Source organism: Miniopterus natalensis, chromosome 18 (genome assembly GCF_054644295.1).
Source record: "Miniopterus natalensis isolate mMinNat1 chromosome 18, mMinNat1.hap1, whole genome shotgun sequence".
Classification (NCBI taxonomy): domain Eukaryota; kingdom Metazoa; phylum Chordata; class Mammalia; order Chiroptera; family Miniopteridae; genus Miniopterus; species Miniopterus natalensis.
This window is the reverse complement of record NC_142098.1, coordinates 14,331,576-14,354,159: the sequence shown is the minus strand read 5'-3', so window position 1 is coordinate 14,354,159 and position 22,584 is coordinate 14,331,576. Positions and strand designations below refer to the sequence as shown.

The window sequence follows — 22,584 nt, the reverse complement described above, 5'->3', positions numbered from 1 at the left end:
AACAAACAAACAAAAACCAGTTAGTATACAGAATCAATGTTGCCAAATCAGGCTTTTTTCCTTAAATTACCAGGGCAGTTTTGCAGGCACCTCCCACTGGAGATAGATTGAAGGGAATCTCAAAATATCTGCCAAAAGCTGGTCATACACTTCCAATGTACAATGAGGAGGCCAATGCTGGCATTTCACTTAAGCTTTGGTCTTTTTGATGATAGTAACCCTATGATTTTTCCTTTCATTTTCAAACTCTTACGATGTTGAGTAAACACCTATTGCTAGAATGGAGAATGTGCATAAATGAAGACAATTAATGATTACTCAGTGTCCATTTGTTGTCAAATGTGCTACAGAAACACCACCAAAATGACAAGAACCAGAGAGATGAAAATGCCAAGCACTGGCCTGGATGGAATAGCAGGAGTGCTCCTGACCAGCTCATGGTGCTGTAAATCAGCACCACCAGTGTGGGAAACAGTTTGCCAGGGCAGGCTACAGCAGAACCTGTGCAATCCTATGTCCCCATCGTCTTATTCTACTCATTAGACATAAACACAATGGAAACACATATATATGTTCATCATAAGATGTGTAAAGGAATGCTGACAGCAGCACCATTTGTAAAAACTGAAAACTGGTAACTTACCAATGCCCACCACCAGTCAAACACACAGTGGTCTATTTCTATAATGGAGTATTATACAGCACCAAACCGAACAAACTATTACCATATGCAGCAACACAGATAAATCTCACAAAGATAATGCTCAGCAAAAAATGCCAGACGCAAGAGTCCATTTGTATGATGTTCAAACCAAGCAAACTTTATCTGTGCTTGGGGGTGGGCACTGGGGCTTCTGGGGTGCTAATAGCACTATTTCCTGGACTTGAGCAGACAGACACATTTACTTTGTAAAATTCATCAAGCTGCATGACTATGTATTTTTCTTTATATATAGTTTACTTCATTAAAGTATACATTTCTTTAAAAAAAAAAAAAAAAAAAAAAGCACTTTTACAAAAACCGAACCTGCCTTTGGTCCACTTGGAGCCATACGCACCATTTGGAGAGGCCATCCTCTGAGTAGACAGTGGCTGCAGAGGTGTTTCAACCTGCAGGGTGCTAATGGCTGCATTTGGTCCCTCTTATGCCCACACACAGGCACTCTGACAACACTTGGGGCGGTAGCAGGACCTGCTCAGGTCACTCAGCTTCCAATGGCAGGACAAGGCATGAGAAGGATGTGATCAGAGCCTGTGCTCTTGTCTCCACATTCACTGACCAGTGCCGCACCCCTGCTAAAACACAGAAGATTCAAGGAACCCCTTCCGTGACCTGTGAGCGCGTACCACCTGACCTCAGACCGCAGGAGAACAACTCTTACCTAACTACTCCAGGCAGGCCCTGCCTCTTCCTGCTATCGTGTCTTCAGAGCGGGCCATACAAGGATAGGCCCGCTGTATCAGAAGCCTAGCTTGAATCAGTATCAGAAAAAACATGTATTATATAAATCAAAAAGTCGCCAGCTAGGAAGAGAGAAATCCATCCTCTCCTCCAATGAGAAAAACCTGTTTAAAAGCCAAGAAAGGGACTAAGTAGAGGTGCTGATTTAACTTGGCCTCTGTTGGCCTATACCAATATGTAACCCTTCTCACTCGCAGTTGTAGTCTCTCCAACTATAAAACTACCCCACGAGAGTGAAAAATATTTACAAAAAAATGAGTGCAGAGTGCCCAGCCAAATTCTGTTAACAAAATAAATTCAGTTCATAGTGAACTCCTCCTGTGCTTTTCAGATGATACAAGCCAACATCATGTGGATTCTCCCAGACTGAATAGTCTTCCCTGGAAAGGGAAAATCAGCCTTCATTTTGGCTAAATGTCCTTACCTTTTCTTTTAGATTAAAAAAAAAAAAAAAAAATTAGAGAGGATAAACCGTCAGCAATCATCTTCTTTCAATAGCGGTCATTACGTCAGTGTACTAATAATCAAGCCCAATTATGAGCAGCAGCAGCAGCTCCAAGTCAAAATCCCACATGCTGTAACCTAGCCCACAGACTCCAAAGGCTGACTTTAATAATTAGTCTACCTGCACTTTCCATGGTTATATTGGGTTGCGTTAATTAAGCCTGCACAGCCCTGCTGAACAATTAGGTGATGCTTTCGTTTTGGAATAATTAATAAATTACAAAAGCAATACCTTCATGATTTAAATTGTTAAGGATCTGAGAAGCATTTTATGTGAGTTTCCTAACTTCTGAAGGGACAGCAGACATCTTCACAACAGTGAACAATGCTCAAAATCAGCACAAGACCAATCAGCAACCAAGGCTGATGGACCAGTCAGCGAGGTCTACAGCTGTGGTCTAGGGCCACCTGGATCAGGGTTGCTAAGGGGGCTGAGAAGGGGTTAATATAAAATACAGATTCCTGAGCCCCATCTTAGAACGGCTATGAATCAGACTTGATATTTGGGGTGAGGGCAGGAGTATGCATTTTAAAAGCTCCCTAGGTGCTACTTGGACATGAAAGTCTGAGAATCACTAATAAAGTAACATAGGTATTCTCTCAATGCTGAGCCATCTCCCCAGGCTGACAAGTCTCCCAACCACTCCTGCTGAGAAACCTACCTTAGGGTGACCCTTCCAAATGCAGATGAGGCCAGAAAAACTGCTTATTCCATGGGACTGCCCACCGGAAGTCTAGCACCTGCTACACTCTTAAATGAGAGTGAACACTGAACAATTAAGACCACCACCCAAACAAGAAAGCTGTGTGCTGGAGGAGCACTAGGAAACAGGCCTCCGCACACTCAGTATGGGGTGCCAAGTAGTGTCTTGGGGAGAACAATGAGACACAAAGTAAAGGCTTTAGGAACACACACCTTTGACTTTGCAAGTCTACTTCTAGGCTGGTTTGCACTTTACTAAAGGATAAAAAATGAACCTAACTAAATGGAGATAAGTACAATGTTCCTGATTGGGAACAGTGAGGATTAGAAAGATGCCCACTCTCCCTAGGTGCATCTATAAGTGAAAGCAACCCAATAATAATCCCACTGAAATATTTAAAAACAGAACTTGAAAAACCAATTCTGAAGTTCATATAAAAAAAATGAGTGCTGCCCGGCCGGGCATGGCTCAGCAGTTGAACATCGACCTAGGATCCAGGAGATCACGGTCAGTCAGGTCGCATGCCCGGGTTGTGGGCTCAAACCCCAGCAGAGGGCATGCAGGAGGCAGTCAATCAATGACTCTCTCATCATTGATGTTCCCATCTCTCTCTCCCTCTCCCTTCCTCTCTCGGAAATCAATAAAGATATATTTAAAAACAACAACAAAAAAGAGTGCATGACAAAGAAATTTTTTAGGTAAATGGGAAAAACCCGCCAGCTACCAAATTATATCACAGAGCCATAGCAATTACAATGGAGTAGTTCTAGAACAGGTGAAAATAAAAGATCAATAAATCAGAAGAAAATCAAGAAACAATCCAGACCTTCCTTGTGTATGCGCGCACACCTGCACACGTGTGTTTGCAGGCACCGGGGTTTCCGGCCCACCTTGCAAACACACGTGCACGTAATTCACACTCAAACTTTTTTCTCAGGCATGTGTTTTTGTGCATTTTGTTTGTATGTATTTTTGCACATGCTTTTCTGTACAAAATAAGAGTATTTCCTTAAGGTATATTCCTAAAAGTGAATCTGGAGTCAAAAGGTATGCACATTTAAAAATATGATAGAATGACAGATGCTGCCAACATTCTAACCAGAACCAGTTTGTTTTCCCAACCCTCACTGGCACTGAACAGGACTCCTCTTTTTAGTGTTTGACATTTGTGACTTGCCTTTTTATGCCCTTTGCTCAGTTTTCTGTCAAGTCACTCACTGCTTATTACCTTACAGAAGGCCTCTATTTTGAATATGAGCTCACTTTATGCTGTAGGTACTTTCTCCCCATTTGTTGTTATTCTCAACTTTCCTCGCAGCATCATTTCCCATACAAAAACTTAAATATTTCATATGGTCAGATCTATCAATCTCCTGTGGATCCTGGTGCAGTGACTGACTTAGGAAGCCCTGACCAAGATATACTTGTTTCCTGTGCACAGACTATAGACAACTGTAACAGCAAGAGAAGGGGCTACACCCGAAGTGTGCTCTCAACAAGGCAGGGTGGTTGGGAGGACGGCAGTTGTGGGGCTGGTCAAGGCACCGAGCATTTTAGGAGGGCATTTTAGGAGGGCACCCAAGATGAGTAAGGGTGGGAGACAACACAAACAGGGAAATGGACATCTGTCAAATAGTATCTCATACATACCACTTATGACTTTTTTGTATTCCATCAGGAGCCTTAAAAACTGAGCAAGCCTCAAATATAAGGCATCTCATAACCATAAATATGTGAAGGAGTAGTATCTGAACTTTACTGAGCAGCAGAAACACAGAAATTAAACTGGTCATTTAAAATCTCCTGGCAAACAAAGTAAGAAGCAAAGCTGGGGACAGACCCTCCCAACTTCCAGATCTGTGCTCAGCAGGCTTCACCTTTCTAGTCACAAGGGCACTCCCACATGGCCCTTAGGGACTATAGGTTCAAGTGAAATGCACTCGTCACACCCTGGCCACCAAAGCGAACAGCTCAAAGCAACACTCTGCCAGTCTCTCTGCTCTTCTCACCCATAAAGAACTAGAGACCACCACCCAGAAGGCAGGCTTGAAAAACAGCGATTTAGACAAAAAAAACAAAGCATATAATCCTTTTCCTGCCCCACCACTCTATTTAAACTAAAATCAAGAATAGCAACTGACCCGGCAGAGCGTGGCTCAGAGGTTGAGCGTCAACCTAGGATCCAGGTGATCGGGGTTCGATTCCTGGTCAAGGCACATGCCTAGGTTGCAAGCTCGATCCCCAGTCGGGGGCGTGCAGGAGGCAGCCAGTCGATGACCCTCTCATCATTGATGTTTCTATCTCTCTCTCCCTCTCCTTTCCTCTCTCTGAAATCAATGAAGATAGCCCAGCCAGGCATGGCTCAACGGTTGAGTGTTGACCTAGGATCCAGGAGATCGGGGTTCAATTCCTGGTCAGGGCACATGACCTGGTTGTGGGCTTGATCAATGACTCTCTCATCATTGATGTTTCTATCTCTCTCTCTCTCTCTCTCCCTCCCTCCCTCTTCTTTCCTCTCTCTGAAATCAATAAAGATGTATTTAAAAAAAAAAGAAATCAATGAAGATATATTAAAAAAAAAAATAGCAACTGAATTTTATCTTTGTAGTTTCACATTAGTCTTTAATAGGTTCTACACTATGCCTTCAAAAAATATTCTCATGCCCTAGCTGGTATAGCTCAATGGTTAGTTAGAGCATTGGCCTACGTACTGAAGGGTCCCGGGTTAGATTCCAGCCAAGGGCACGTGCCTCAGTTGCAGGCTTGACCCCCGGCCCTGGTTGGGGCTCATGAGGGAAGCAAGCAATTGACGTGTCTCTCTCACATTGATGTTTCTCTCTCTCTCCCCATCCACTCTCTCTGAAAAGCAATGGAAAAAATATCCCCGGGTATTATAATGAGCAAGTACTCAGGTAATGAGAGAGATGTTTATCACAGACAATTTCTGATTTAGGACAAATGCCTCAAATGCTGCATAAGCATAATTGAGCCAACAGCATCAGAAGGCAGCTGGAATCGTGTGCTAAGCCGAGGGCAGCCATCTCTGGCTGGGTAGGGGACAGCAGCCACAGCGAGCTGTTCAAAGGGCACTACTCAAGTGGCCACACATCAATAGTGCCTCCCTGCTTCTTTGGAAGAAACACCCACAATACATGTTATAGAACCAGAAAAAGCTGAAGGACACAAGAAAGTGTGCATGTCATAAAATACCTCAGAGTATCCCCTACAAGACCACCCCACAGATGTGCCATCATCAACACTAGGCCTAGCCGAGTAGCAATAAGACGTGTACATATTCTTTCATGGAGAGGTTTATTGTTCCTCATCCATAAATTTGGAAATATAGCAACCAAAGCTGATAAAAATGCTATGAAAATAACAATAATCATCACCAACAATGAACAAACAAGCAAATATAATTGGGTTTTGAAAAAAATAATTGATGCAAAACCAGACAACACAGACTGCATACTCTGGGCCTAAATACTTTTTAAATTAAGGGGAAAATGACTAAGCTTCAATATACACATAATGAAATCAATTTTAATATGAAAATAATTTCCTGACTGCTGTGCCTACTGAGATAATGAAGCTTTCCCAAAGCAAGTAAGAGAAAGGGAAGTGAAGTCAGTAATTGGCAACGCACACCAGGCTCTTCTGGTTCCGATTTTATTCAGATTGCCACTAGGCCCTTCTCCAGCAGGTTAGCCCGGTTTGGGCACTCTACTTACACTTTGCACTTGCACAAAGGTCTCTTTACATAGTTAGTTCCACTCCAGGCCTGAAGCCAATCAGATCAGTTCTCCACAGCCAGGCACTGTGGTCTCCTAAGAGGCTCATCATCAAACAGCCAAGCACACCCTCCAGGGAGGGATGCTTCCCTTCAATGAAAAGTCCCAGGACCTGAAAACACTTTTCACCACCACTGAATTCCGCAGTGCAGGTGCCTGCTCCACTGAAGTGAAGAAACTCTGGTTTGCTACTTTAGCAGTAGAGAGGGGCACACTGCAACATGGCACACAGCCCAGCAAGCAGGCGTGCACACCAGGAGAATGAAGCCAACTAACTCCTTCAATCTGTCACTCTCCTAGGTTTTTTCTCATTAATAATTTATATGCAGACATAATGTGTACAAATTATGTCTTCACACAGAGAGTCAGGAATACAGCACTGACCACTGACACTAGTGGTGAAGTGCAGTGGTAAATGTGACAACCACATACCAACATCACTGAAAGATGCAGAAATCAGGCTCCAATAATGGCTGAGCCTAGTTTATTGAAGAGCAATATAAAGGCTTTCCTGTTCTTCATCTTACTGGCTCCACTGTTTCTATGTCAACTAGACCTGGAAAGAGCACTCCCTTTTAGTAAATGCCACAGCTCCATTCCAGCAAGCTGAAACCCAGGGCACGTTTAAGGAGATAAACAGATGGCCCAGGAGAACTGCATTAAAATATCATCAGTGTAATGCAGAGAAGGGAGGAACAAGACAGTAAGCCCGGATGCGGGGCTGCTCCCAGCGACCCTGGCAACACCTTCAACAAAGCCAGGTGTCAGGCAGCAGTGGCCAGGCTAGGCTTCTCTGTGAAGGATGCAGAGAAAACTCAAGCTCTTTCCTTACTGCAGTTACCAGTGAAGCTGGGCCCTCAGGGCTCTGCAATCCGTGCTCTTCAAAGCCATGGAATTCTACAATATCTGATTCCATCACTGTGAACCAAGCATGCTGGCATGGACAGGAGCTGGGCCCAGAGGTTGACTCATCACCCAGTGCCTTACCTGACTTGCTCCCAGGTCTTGGTGGCCAAATGCAGAACCCAGAGATCCTTGTAGTGGTAAAACTGCTCTCCATCGGGAGAAGCAAACTCCCCCCCAAAGATCCACAGCTGCCCGCCACCTTGAGGCACCACCACAGCCTGTGAAAAGAAAGGTGACAGGTAAAGGCAAAGCCCAACAGCTCTTGGCCAGCTCCATGGGTGCAGCCCAGCGTCTGCACTATCCACCAGAATACATGGTAGTCTTGGCCAGCACCCACAATCCCGCCTTGAGGGAAAAATTCCTGGAAAATCCCTCACCAACAAATCCTCCTAAGTCAAAATCTAATAAATTTTCAGGCATTCCTAGATTATGCCTGAAATTAACATCCACTTATATTTAGACAACCCCACATCCCATCAGAATGGACACAATTAGAGTTAGTGTGTACTCTGGTTGCTGTAACAATGCAGTGAGGAGTCGGTCGCTAACTTTAAGGTGGCAAATGTGGCATTATCTGCCCAGCAAAAAAGGATGAGTCCTAAGCCGGAGCTTACCACAGGGGACAGAAAATCTGGCAAGCTTTTGATCTCTTCAATACTGATGCAACAGGGACTACTAATGTTAAGGAACTTAAGGTGGCAATGAGGACACTGGGCTTTGAATCCAAGAAAGAAGAGATTAAGAAAATGATAGGTGAAACTGATATGGAAGGGACAGAAAAAATGAATTCCAATGACTTTTTTACTGTGATGACTCAGAAAATGTCAAGAAAGATACCAAAGAAGAAATCCTGAAAGCTTTCAAGCTCTTCGATGATGAAGAAACTGGGACATTATCATTCAACAATCTCACACGCACTCAAGGAGTTGGGCAAGAACCTCACTGATGAGGAGCTGCAGGAAATGACTGAAGAAGCTGATCGAGATGGAGATGGAGAAGTTAATGAGCAAGAGTCCCTGCGTATCATGAAAAAGACCAGACTTTATTAAGATTATTCTCCTTTCCTACTGCAAGCACACATAACTAGGTTCAGTGTGAAATCTGATTTTTGAAACATAAACAGTTTTTCCCCCAACTAACCTCCCTGTGTAACTTTAGTAACAACCTCACATCTATTTTAGATTTTTGCAAGTGTTCACAATAAAGTTCTTTGTAAGATGAAAAAACAATAACACAAGAATGGACACAATTATGTCAAAAGTTAACATCAGTTATAACACAAACTGCGTAGTATTTTCCTTTTATTAAATACCTTTAATAAAGCTGTTTACCGACCCTCATTAATCCCTTTCCTAACTATTAAGCAATGTACACCTAAAACCACACTCATGAATAAAACACGTAATACGCAATATTACATGTAATTACAAGTGTTATTAACACTTATTTTTTTAAAGACTTAAGCATAACAGGAAGGCACAGAGAAGCAGTAAGGACAATGTCCTTTGTACCACACCTGCAGAAAGCTCTCACACAAGAGGACAGAGTGGCACAGCCACACCAACCCTGCACTGTACCACGTCAAACTTTCAAGAACCACACATATATATTTCAAGGTATTAATGGGGTTGGTGGAATGTCAAAGTTTTCACAGAACAAATGGTCCACAGGCCAAACATTCCATAAATTAATGTGTTGGTCTGAGTGGTAAAGCAGCTGAGAACAGGAACTCCAGGGCTCACATCCCATGAGAATTACACTTCACATTCCCAAGGTTACTAACTCAACAAAAACGAAGCGAGAACACCCAACAACCCAGACCCTGCCTTAGTATCAGAAATGCAAGGATGAAAACACAGAAGTTTGTTCAGGCCATCTTGGTGTTTTAGAGAACCTAACACTTGAGTTTCCCATCACCCCAGTGAAAGCTCTATCTCCATGGGGCAAGGGTAACATTCCAGACTCTAGACTGGGATTGCCATGCTAGATCCCCGCCAGAGGAGAAAAGCAAGTCAAAGTGTGTGATTAAAAATGCCTTTCCAGAAGAGGAAAATATTAGGTGAAGGCAGCAATTTTCAACTGGTGTGCCGCAAGAGGAACACACACAGGTGTGCTGCAAGAATTTTTAAAAAACATGCAATACGTGACTAGTCAGGGGCACTGGCCTCTTTTGCCTTAGACTGTCAAATTTAAAAAATGACAACAGCCAACACAACAATAGCCATCTGGTGTGAATGAATCAAAATTATACTTTTTTTGTCAGATCGACAAAAAATATATTTTTTGGTGTGCTGCAGAATTTTAGTAATTAGTTTATATATGCCATGAAATGAAAAAGGTTGAAAATTGCTGGGTAAGGGAATGTATTTCAGGTAAGAGTGGATCCTATTTTACATAAAATAACCTTTACAGATGGAAATACAAGAAATACAGATTTTGAGAATTTTAAAGGCAATTCATACACTACCTAGTCCAGAGTTTTTAAGCTTTCGGACTGGATTTTGTCAAAGATTGTTGAAGTGAAAACTAAAAGGTAACACACGAGACTGGGAACCCTCCTGAGAACTCCAGGTCGGCGTCCTTCCCACCCGCAGACACGTAGACTCCAAGCTCCGCCTGCCCTGCCCGCTCTCCTCAGGGCCTGCCGCCCCAGTGGTTTTGCTGAAGACCCAGGACACAAGAGGCCCTGACAAAACCACCCAAAATGGCCCGGCTCTCCAAGCCACACACCCATTGGCTAGCCAGTGGCTGAGAGAGCCCGCCCTCCACTGAGAAGTTCAGGGGTGTGCCACCTGACGGACAGTAGTTTCAAAGACAGCCACGATGTGGCTGGTTTTGCGGTTAGCTGACTTATAAACTGCATATCTGAGGGGACAGACTTCACAAAAACTTCTCCTGCAAGCGCCCCACACATGTGGAATATAACACTCAGTTGATACCTGGCACAGAGCGGGCACCAGGCAAGCCCACCCTGGGAGTCACTAGCCACAGGGTTCAGGCAGTGAAGCAGAAAATGCGACCATATCCTTCACACCAAGGGCGTGTGGACAGGAAACAGCCAAGAAGCCTCCTTGCCAGGGAGCTCTGAAATGGTGGCCACAACAGCAAGCACAGTGTGGCAAGGGAGACCTGGGTCTGGTGCTACTGGGCACCAGGACACTCTTAGGCATTCCATGTGAATGCCTACTTGCCCTCACATGCCTCCACAGAAAAGTTCACACCGGGAGGATCAGACGGCGATTCTCAGGAGCTCCACTCCAGGCACCTAGAGCACCTGCTGCAGTTTTGTGTGCACTGTCTCAGCACAAATGACAGATCTAAAGAGGGACAAGCCAGTTTCCTATCACTCTAAAACTGAGGTGGGGAACCTTTTTTCTGCCAAGGGCCATTTGGATATTTATAACATCAATCGTAGGCCATACAAAATTATCAACTTAAAAATTTGCTATGGCCCGGCCAGCATGGCTAAGCGGCTGAGCATTGACTGATGATCCAGGAGATTGCAGTTCGATTTCCCGGTCAGGGCACATGCCCGGGTTGCTGGCTCAATCCCCAGGGAGCATGCAGGAGGCAACTAATCAATGACTCTCATCATTGATGTTTCTCTCTCTCACTCCCTTCCTCTCTCTGAAATAAAAAAATTTTTTTAATTAGCTATGAAAAAAGCCCCTAGATTTACTGAATTTTGAGTCCCCCCTGCAGTTGCCTTGGCAGGGCCAGACCAAATGATTCTGTGGGCCAGATACAGCCCGCCGGCTGGATGTTCCCCACCTCTGCTCTAAAACCTCAGCAGTTTCTATAAGAAAGAAACTGATCGTTTCAAATCTTTAAAGCAGGTATGATTATTAGCCCAGGCCCAAATCTAACATATTTTTTCAGTTTAATGAAGTTAGGTAATACATTCATGCTATGCAATACAATGGAGTTTTGAAACATAATAATACAGAAGGCTATTTAATGGCATGAAATAATACTATAAATAATGCATCAACTGGGAAAACCAATATACAAAAGATATATACATATATGTGTGTTTGTATGCATATGCCAACTAATGTGAAATATAGATGTGAAGAAATATAAATATGCAGAGAAAAAAATGAAAAATGTAAATGAGCAGCTCTAGGATGATGGAAAATGAACTTACTTTTTTTATTCTTTCACTTTTTTTTTTACAATGAATGTTACATACATAATCAGTGTTAAAACCATTTTTAAAAAATGAAGTCCAACGCCAGGCAAGAAAAAAGGCTGTAAGTCACAGTTCATCTTCTACATCCTAACCCCCATCTTAATCACAGTATCAGGCCTGTCGCAGTCAAAAGTACAGGGAATATAGGAAAGTGGACCAATAGTCAGTGATCTGGGGGATTTTACTAACCTAGTCCTCAAAGAAAAAATAATAATATATTATTCAAGAGAAGATTAAAGCTATAGAAACAAGCATAAGACTTCCACTTTGACCGGGATGAAGCAACCTGTACCACTCTAGCCCTCCCACAGTAAATGAGAAAACTGGACAAAATCTATGAAGGAACTAGAATCAGGCAACAGAAAGTATTGGACTGTGACCCTGAGGACAGTAAATGAGAAAGGTGAGACCCATGCCTCTGGGGGCAGTCTCTGTACCCTGGTACAGACAGAGAAGCCCAACAGAGCAAGTAGTCTTATTGAGCTGAGGAGGCAAAGATCAGAGTTTAGGAATACTGAAGTAGCTAGAATTTGCAGGCAGAGTATTGGAGAGAGAGCATCCTAGAAATCCACATGGGGTCCCCTGGAGCCTTTGAGCACTAAGCTGCACATCTGCAGGAGAGGCTGGGAACAGAATCACCACTGTGAGGCTGAAAGCTTGAAAATGACCTGCACTTACACGAGGCTTGGAGACAGGCAATTTCCAACCAGAATTAGTGGAAGATGTCACCAAACAACCAGGGCACTCAGTAGAGACCCAAAAAAGGACACACCCTAGGGTTAAGCCATCTCAAAGATCTGTAAGTGACTTAACCATCTGCCAAAACAAAACTCATCAATTGCTGATAGATGAAAACAAAATCCAGATAGTCAACAGGCAGCATTCACAAAGTTCTGCATCTAACCACACAATACTAGTGGGAAAATGTGATTCATAACAAGGAAAAATGTCAGTCCATAGAAAGAGACCCAGAAATGACAAAGATGAGAAAATCAGTAGACAAGAACTTGAATACAGTTATAAATATGTTCAAAGATTTAAAGGAAAACGTGAACATAATAAACAGACATGCAAACAATAATCAAGACCCAAGCAATTTCTAGAGCTGAAAAATACCATACATAAAATTAATAATTCACAAGTTCACAGCATATCCACTTATCTTGAAGAGCAATAAAAACTATCAAAATGAAAAGAGAAAAAAGACTGGGAGGAAAAAAAGACAGAGACTCATTGCCCTGTTGGATATTAAACAGTCTAACATACATATAATTGGACTTCAAGAAAATCACAAAGGTACATCAAAATCAAAGTGCTGTAAAATCCATCTTTTAAGCTGTCACGGGGAGGGGGAGAAACAGACTGAATACAGAAAAATTCAGAAAAAAATGACAGTAACTGACTGCTCCTTAGAACACTATAAAAGAAAAAGAGAGAACACTTTAAGCCAGAAAACAGAACATCTTTCAAGAGCTAAAAAGAGCTGTCAACCTAGAATGCTGTATCTAGCAAAAATATCCTATGAATGACTATAAACTGAAGACATTTTCACTTAGGGAAAAAGCTGAAAAAAATGTGTTGCCAGTAGATTTGCACTTCAAGAAATGGTAAATAAAGTTTTAGGCTGAAGGAAAACATTCCTACATGAAAACATAGATCTAAACAAGGAATGAAGTGTGCTGAAAATGGTAAATTTGTAAATCAATATAAGATATTTTTCTTTCTCATTTTAAAACTTCTTTAATAACTGTCCAAAGCAAAAACAATAACATTGTATCACTGTGGGGCTTCTAATATATTTGGAAATAAAATATATGAGAACAGCAGCACAAAGAATGTCTTAAAGAGTTTACTTTAAAAGAAGTCAAAGCATTTCAACAAAATTACTACCTATAATATCCTTGTAAGATAAGGATTCTTTTGCATATAGAAGAGATAACTGAGGTATAAGTTGGCCTATGTCAGTTCTCCAGAAGAAAGATGGCTGGATTCTAGGAAGAAACGAAGTCACTGGCTTGACTGAGATAGAAGCAGACCTTTCCCCTACTCACTGCTCGCCCCCCTTTGCACTGTCAAACTTACAGAAAGAATTATACCCCCAGGCTCTCTTATGGGTGATTAGTTTATGTATTTTGTAAAGGAAGCTATAAAAATAAAACAGCTTTATATATATTCATGCACAAATACACAGAGTGGTTTTGAAGTAACTGTTTAGACTAACTGGCAACCAACATTCTCTGTCTAGATATAATGCAGGCAAAGCACTATGCTGTGACCAACTGAATGAAGTAGGACAGCACTGCTCGGGGGCAAGGCAAGGCCATCCTCCCCAGCATCTACTGTCCTATTTGTCCCATGAGGCTATTTGCTTCCCAAGCATTTGAGTTTGTTGTCTTAAATGGAATAAAATCATGCCTGAAAAGCTTTAAGTTAGCAACTCTCCCTTCAAATAAAAAAAAAAAAATTAAATTAAAAAAAAGCCCAATGGAGTCCAAAATAATACACAGGCTCTGAATGGATTTTGACATCAGACACATGCTTCAGCTTCGTGAAAGCTGAGTCCTAAAAACATGCAACACCATCAGGACCAAAGAAAACACAAAATATGGGACATCATACGAAATGGCAGATTTGTCTTTCTTATATGTCCCAGCCCAAGAATGGTGCCTTACACTTAAAAGATACTCAGTATTTCCTGAGTAAAAAAAATCTAGGAGTCTTACAACACCTGCTCAGATGGAATGTAAAGAAGCTATTATTTAACTGGAAGTTAACACTTGCAGCAGTTCAAATGAACACTGCCAATGGAATTCCACTTATTTCATGAAAAAACATTTTGTATATAATAACTTTTCTCCATAAACTACTTACTGCTCTTTAATGCACAAAGGCCAATAAGAACACAGGTGACATTTTTTATTAACCCATCTGAAACTTTTTCTATTTTTATGAGAATGTATTTTGTTTCAAGGGAATTTCAGTCATTACTTTGGGAGATACAAACATTAGATGAAGAAGACAACAACAGGAACTCACGACATTTGCCGCCTGCTTCTCACCCAGCCCTCGATTCTCAAGTCTCACTGCGTGTCCTCCACAGTCCAGGCAGGAGAGTCTGACCTCCCGTCTTCTCTCCCAGGTCACTTAATCACTTTCAGCAGATGTTACTACCCTTCACTTTCTCTCATTGGGCTGTATTCATTTTCAAAAGGCCATCTAAACTCTCCAATTACACACTAAAATAAACTTCACCCCATCCCCAAATCCAGAGATCCTGGAGAAAAGAATAAAGGGTACATGCACAAGCTCTCTCTTCCTACTCCTTTGCTCCCTAACTGGTTAAGATAAAGACCACTGCTCTAACGTCATATTCATTAAACTAGTCTATAACAAGGAAACTTGTCTCAGATTTAATGTGGTAGAATTTGAACTGTAATGACCTTTAGGCAAAAGACTCTATAACCAATTTTCTGTTTCTCATCACTATGATTTATTGTGAAATTCACAGCATAAATAGCAAGCCAACCTTAACTACAAGGATATTATTGAGCCGCAGACTAATAAAGTCCTCATCAGGCCTGCACATGAATCACAGCCTGCTGAGCACCCTGCCAAAAAGCTGAATTTAAATATCTCAAAGACTTTTATGACTCTAATTCTTTAAGGACACAGTTAATAACTGTGATGAAGAGAGAAAAGAGCCTGGCCGGGCGTGGCTCAGTGGTTGAGTGTCGACCTAGGATCCAGGCGATTAGGGTTCAATTCCCGGTCAGGGCACATGCCTGTGTTGCAGGCCTGATCCCCAGTCAGGGGCATGCAGGGGGCAGCCAATCGGTGACTCTCTCATCGTTGATGTTTCTATCTCTCTCTCTCTCCCTCTCCTTTCCTCTCTCTGAAATAAATATCTATTTTTAAAAATTTTTTTAAAGAGAAAAGAAAGCCCAGCTGGTATGGCTCAGCGGTTGATCCCTGTTCGATTCTGGTCAGGGCACATGCCCGGGTTGCGGCCTCAATCCCCAGTAGGGGGCATGCAGGGGGCACACGATCAATGACTCATCACTGATGTTTCTAATTCTCTCTCCCTCTCCCTTCCTCTCTCTGAAATCAATAAAAAACCAAAAACCAAAAAAACAACAAAATAAAATAACCATTAAAAAAAAAAGATAGAAAGGAAAATAAACACAAAAGCAGCTCCTAGCCTGTGTTATATGACATGGGCATGAAGCTTGACTGCTGCATTGGGACATCAGCATTCTTGGAACCCAGGAATCTGATGGGACATTCAGGAGGATTGGGGACTCCAAGTGCTCACCACTGGGGCAGGACAGGACTTAGTCCTCAGCTTAGAGGCCAGGGACAGATTATTCACTTCAGAACTGCAGTGGGCTCTGGTAAACAAACTTGAACTTATCAAATCCCTTTATTAAAATCCAAGCTTACTAAATCTAATTTTTAAACCTGAAAGCAAGTGCATTCCTCTTTTCCAGAGGATAAACCAGTCCAAATACTTACAAGCCTTCTTGTGCACAAGATGTTCACACACTTCAGGCAGGCAGGTCCTTCCTCCCACCCAATTTCAGATCAGTAGGCTATTTCTGAGTACAGAATCATACAAAGGAAAATCACATATGCCATGGTGGGTTCATGTAATCATCTTCCTCACCATGGAGAGGTATCTATCACTCATTCAAATTGTTTTTCTGAGCCCCGACACTGTTCCAAGTACTGGGTTATAATAATGAACAAGACCAAGTGCCTGTCCTCATGTAGCTTTACAGAAACTGAAACCAGGAGCCCTTCCCAGATACGTGAACAGGTCTGACAGAGCTCTCCTGGGGTAAGCTGAAACCAATCAATAACCTGCTGATTTAGTGCTACTCCTTCATTATCCCCAGTTATGACTCATTCCTTCCAAAATAATTATTTTCCATGCAGCATTTACACCTATTTTTGAACCCTGTTTTCTCGTTTTCATCTCTCTAGTCACCAGAGCTTGGGCCTACGGGAGCCTCTTTCACACCAATGGAGAAGAAGCAATTTGCTGACTACTGTATGCCAGGCACCACACCAGGTATTTTCACCTGGATTACTTCATATGATCTTCGTACCACCTGGAGCTGTAGGCGTTCATCTCCTCACCTTACAGGTAAAGACAATGATGTGTGAAGAAGCTCAATAACAAGTCCAAGTTAGAAAACAGCGAAGTGAGGACCATGTGCAGGACCCAGTCTCTGTACCAGGCTGCCTGTCATTTACCAATTCTAAAAGTCTCTAACAGGATCCTCAGAGTAAAACCCCAATAGGAACAGAGGGAAGGCTAAGGGTCAGTACTGACACATACCTGGTGAGCACAGCGCCTCGGAGGTGGATTGGGGATTTCTACCTTGGTCCAGGTGTCCTTCCTGATGTTGTAGATATAGAGTTCATTATATAAATGCGTCTGCAGGAAGAAAGAGGAACTTGACTGTCATGAATGATGCTTCCATGCAAGTGACAGTAACTGGAAAAAAGGATCTCAATCACTAGCCTTCCCTGGAAAATATATTTCCTAAAGAAGTTTTAATGCAGGGTGGGTGCAGCTGGTCCCCTGGATCCTTTGGGATGATGACAAAAAGTAAAAGACCATCTGTCCACCATGCAGGGAAAGTGAACTTTATGCTTTTGTAACTGTTTCATATACAACTCTGAAACATCAGTCTTTCTGGCCTGTTTAAAAATAAAAATTAGATCTAAAACTGATCAGTACTTTTCCTGTTCAAAACAACTTTGGAAACCCATCACGAGAAAGAACAGCATGAACAATCCACCTGAATAAGTAGCATGTTGGCCAACCTCAAGCAGGCAGTAAGAAGAGTGACCCTAAAGGTCACTAAAGGATGCTGACAGCTTGTCAAGGACAACGTCACATGCCTGTCCTAATGGCTCAGGAGGTGGGATACATGGGAGGGGAGTTAAAGGACCAAGTATTTGCTATAACTGCTCTAAATAAATTTTACTCCAAATGAGACCCATGGAAATTTGCAAAGGAAAGAAAAAATATATATACTTTACTTTTTGGCCATTGAAATATTCACCTCCAAAAAGGATTAATTCATCTTTCTCAGGATGAGCGGAGAGAGAGGCATTTAACCTACAAGAGACAAAAGCAGCAGATCAACACAAAACCAAACCATTTAATGCCCAAGCTGAGAGCTATTCTCTCTTCCACCAGAGTGCTTCACAAGGAATGAGGCTTTTCTAAACTTTTGTGGCAGAGGAGCCTGGGGTGAGAATAGAGGCGAAGGCACCACCCTTTAAAGTAGTCTGGGCCACGATACTAATACCCAGGATCCCTGTCCCAGGAGGGCTGGACCTGGGCTACTCCCACAGTATCTGGCTAAAATCACCAGGTAGTGACAAGCCTAGATACTCCTACTTATGTGCCAAATTTTCCAGAACTGTCCTATTTTAAGGGCCTATCCTCCTAAATCACAATCAAAACTGCTCTTAAAAGTCCAGTATTTAAGCGTTTCCATATACATCCCAGACACCTTTGATCTAGAAAAAATGGCAAATAACTTTCTACTTATTTTATACATGATGGCAAAAGAATAGCTATAAGGAAATTATACATACATCCTGACCATTTCAGTGAAAACTAATGAAAGCTATTATGGTGAATGAAAGGGTAATTCACTGGAAAATGCCCTTCCTTCAAAATCCCGAGTGGTATTCCCCAAGGTGCATTCCATAACGCCAATTCCAAAAGATGCTTTTCGAGGGGAAAAAAAGTTTCAAGGTCAAGTAAATTTGGGAAATCTGAAAACTATTTTTCTCTTGGGGATTTATTGTATACAGAAACATCTTACAGGCTAAGAAATTTTGCAGTAAAGAAACCAGTGTTAAAATAGTGCCGCTGCTGTGGCAAACAGTCTCTCAAAAGTTAAACAGAATTCTCCACTCCTAGGTGTGTAGTCAGGAAAATTGAAAACACCAACGTTAATTACAGCACTATCCACAATAGCCCCCAAATGAAAACAACCCAGCATCCATCAATGGGTGAATGGATAAAATGTGGTCCATCCATACACAGAAATCCTACAAAAAACTTTGGAGTTTTCACATAATTTACAAATTCATTTAAAATGGCTTATACACAATTTATATTTAACAATCACATTTTTCTCTAGAATTTAAAAGCATTACAAACAAACGCAGCTAAAAGCTATTGTGATTTTAAGTTTTCCACCTGTGATAGGCACTTTTAAAATACCGTAAGAACCAAAGAAAAGCTCATTAGGACAACACTTTAGTCCACAAATTGTTACCAGTTGGGGAGCTTTTAAACCTGGCACAATTTCCCAGGTGAGCACCTGTGCTGAGACCTCAATTCCACGTTTCTGCATGACAAGAGAGCTAAATAGCCTCATGCCATCTTCAGGAGAAAGTAAAAAAATGTTCTGTGGGAGCTAATAAGAACAGGTTTTAATGATGAAGATGTCGCAAGTACCTGGTTATTTATGAAAACGTTGCCTATTTAAAGCGGTTTTCCAATTTATACAAGAAAACTGTCTGAAGCTATAATGAAGAGTCCTTCCTCACTTACCTTGGTGAAGGTGGAGAGCAGGGTGTTTCCACAATCTGAGTCTTTTTGGCATCTAGTGTCTGGAAATGGGCTATGAGAGCTTCAAGGTCTTCCTAAAGGCAGACAAGCAATCACATGAGATGTTTTCTTAAATCCTACTGTGGAGTCCAAAGCCTGGGTCAGCTTTCCCACTGCCCATTGACAGAATCTGACATATGCAAAATACTCAGAGTTTCACCTTACAGGTAATTTTCTTGGAAGTGTGGATGCTTGCACATATCATCTCATTCCAAATCCTCACACTCCCCATGAAGGGCCTTCCACTTAGACAAGCCAACCCTGACTTCACACTGGCATCTTCAACCGCCTCTCAGAATCCCAACCCTGGGCCACCCAACCAGCCTGCTTCGCTGTCTGCACAGCAGCATCTGATATAAGAATTATTGCTCATTTATTTTCCATTTTCTGTTTCCATCTCCCTCCCACCAAAACACTAAGAGCTCCAAGCCAAGCAAGACTCGTCAGTCTGCTTAGAACAGCCTTCATGTGCAGGTTTGGCAACTATGGGCTGCAGCCACTCTGTGTAAAAGGGTCTCTATTTTTACAACTGCAGACAGGATTTAAGATTTACCTATCTAGCTGGGTGGCACTGGAACCTGGTTTTCCTACCTCCAGACCAGTGCCTATTTCTCTGTATTAACCACCCTCCAGTGTCATGGGGAAAGTCCCCTTCTAACCCTATTCTCTTCTTGAAAATTCACTCCCCCACTTTGCTTATGCTGAGACCTGGGATATGTCCCCTGCCTTCCTTCCTACCCACCCCCCACATATGCGTAACCACAGCCCTCTTTCCCTGGTTCCACATCTCATACTGAAGGTAGATGTCCTTCCTGCACCTACAGATACTTGCAGACCATTCTTCCTTCCTCTCCAGCCTCACTTCCCACCCCATTCCCCTCACTACAAGCTTCACCGGCTTCCTCTCAGTTCCTTTAATCGGAACACATTCCCTTGGCCTAAAGAACCACTGAGACCATCCCTCCACTTCCCCCCAGTGTAATACCTTCACCTCCCTGAAATAGCCACTATCGGGAACTGGGTGCTCATTCCTCTCCAGCACTTCTTTACATTTTACTACAAGTTATGTATCCCTAAGCGCTATATATATATACACACACACACACACACACACACACACACATATAAAACAACATATACATTACAGCCGGTCCTCAAATAACATTATTTCATTATAACGATGAGATACCATAAGAACTTAACTCTTGTTTATATCAATTAGCACAGAGTAAAACTAGTTTCAGTATACAATCATACCTCAGAGATACTGCGGGTTCAGTTTCAGACCACACAATAAAGCAAGTATCACAATAAAGACAGTTGTAATCTTTTAGCTGGTGGAGGGTCTTACCTTCAACTCATAAAAACGCAACACCTGTGAAGCGCAATAAGGTATAATAAAACAAGGTACGCCCATCTGTCGTTTTGCTTAAAGTCACAGAACCTATGGACAATGTTGAGGACTTCCTGTGTTGTTTTACATTTTTCAATCCTATGTAAATGGTATCATACTGTATATTCTCTTGCAACTTGCTCTGTTGCTAAACAGTTTGATATACTGAATCCACTCACTTTCACTGTCACAAAGCTACCATTCCATCACAGCTTCTCTATCCAGCCTGTCAATGAATGAATGTCAATTTCAATCTTTTGTTTACATAAACAATACTACTATGGCCATTCTTTTTTCCTTTTTTTTAAAATATATCTTTACTGATTTCAGAGAGAGGAAAGGAGAGGAAAGACAGACAGAAACATCAATGATGAGAGTCATTGGGGATCGAGCCCGCAGCCCGGGCACGTGCCCTGACCAGGAATCAAACCTCCATCTCCTGGATCCTAGGTCGATGCTCAACCGCTGAGCCACGCCTGGCAGGGCTATGGCCATTCTTGTACCTGTCTCTGTGTAGCTGGGGGAAGTTTTTCCAAGGTAAACTTTTAGGTGCATAACTACTGGGCTTCCACTATGTCCAGATACCTGGAGTTTTACAGAAAGACCTGGAAGGAGGAAGGAATGCTGGAGTCACAATTAGTTCAAGAGCTCCTGGCCCAGTGTAACTCGTCTCAGAAATTATCTTCCTTAAGGCAGATAAGGTGGGAGGAAGGAGTGGCTGGAATGAGGAGCAACAGGTGTGATGGGAGAGCTGTTTTATCAGTCCCAGTGCAAAGTGGTACTAAAGCCCACCAATATGCAGTTAATCCCAGTCACATGAGGATAAGCGTTATCACCGGTGTGTCTGGTTGGGAGCAGGCTTGGTTGCTCTACTCATCAAGAGCACAGGCTCAACCACCTCAACTCCCACTTCTTGCTACTTAGCAGCTGTGTGATCCTGAGCAGTGTATTCTGATTTCCTGTCCTATGGGGACGCCAAAGCTACCTAGGTCACTTGGTTGTGAGGGTTAACACCCAGAGAGCACAGTGCCTGGCACACAGCAAACACTCATGAACCATTACAAATTGCCCCAGGTTAGGGAGCGGGAGAGCAACAGTCAACAGAAAGCAGAACGCTCAACTCTTAAATTCATCCCCGTTCCATCTGCAAACCCTGCGGGGGGGGGGGGGGGAAGGGGAGGCAGAGAAAGAGAGAGAAGGGAAGAGGGCCTGAGAAAAGAGAGAGTGGCGGTTGCCGTCAACTGCTATGGAACGCCCCAGAGTTTCACTCGGTCAGTCCACGGACGCTCGCTGCCCGGGGCTGCTGCGAGAATTACAGTCTTTTAAAGATGAGGAGGAAAGCTCAGAAGTCAAGCCCCTGTCCTCAGATCACGCCCCTGGCAGACGCGCGCCCGCTCACCCCCGGGTCCTCTTACACTAACTCCCGGCCCCCTCCAGCGCCGGGCCGAGCGAAACCCGGCAACGCCAATGGACACCTGACGGAGGAGGCGGCGGACGGAGCAAGGCAGCTCGCGCGGAGGAGTACGAGCGCACGGGGGCCCGGCCGGCCCGCCCGCTCACCTCCTCCTTCCGTGAGCGCTTGGACACCTTCTTCTCCATTTTGGCGGCCGTCTTCTCCGCCCCGCGGCCCTTCTTCTCCTTCTTGCTCTTCTTGCCCATCGTGAGGGTCTGTGGCGGTGCCGGGATGCTGAGGATGGCGGAGAGCAGGGCGCGGCGCGCCGGTAGTACGTAACGGCCGGCGCGCGTAATGCGTCACTTCCGGGGGCGCGGCCCGCGCTCCGCTGCTTCTCTATGGGTCGGGGGAAAGGAGCCTGGGGGCCCAGTGCGCCGGCTGGCGCCGCCCCAAAGTGGCGAGCCTGCGCCCGGTCCCCTCCGCGCCGAGACCTTAGCAGCCCAGAGCGACTCAGCAGTTACGGTTTTCCCAGCGACCGAGCCTGGCCTTGAAGGCTGGCTTCAGTGTTTATTGCATTTGGGCAAATTGCTTGGCCCT

General features: G+C 43.3%; 1 protein-coding gene and 1 pseudogene across 2 annotated transcripts in view; one reads left to right on the top strand and one right to left on the bottom strand.

Annotated features, from left to right (window-relative positions):
• KLHDC4 (kelch domain containing 4) overlaps positions 1-22,279 on the bottom strand; it is a 51,193-nt gene extending 28,914 nt beyond the window's left edge. For both annotated transcript variants that reach the window (XM_087827191.1, XM_087827190.1), the window contains exons 1-5: positions 22,155-22,279; positions 19,145-19,236; positions 17,611-17,689; positions 16,901-16,999; positions 7,449-7,585 (exon numbers count right to left, since the gene is read on the bottom strand). In XM_087827191.1, the coding sequence (XP_087683317.1) occupies positions 7,449-7,585; positions 16,901-16,999; positions 17,611-17,689; positions 19,145-19,236; positions 22,155-22,253 (506 nt within the window). In that variant the 5' untranslated portion in view covers positions 22,254-22,279. The remainder of the gene's footprint in view (positions 1-7,448; positions 7,586-16,900; positions 17,000-17,610; positions 17,690-19,144; positions 19,237-22,154) is intronic.
• Positions 7,642-8,416, top strand: LOC148091010 (centrin-2 pseudogene; annotated as a pseudogene).
• Positions 22,280-22,584: the final 305 nt, after the last annotated feature.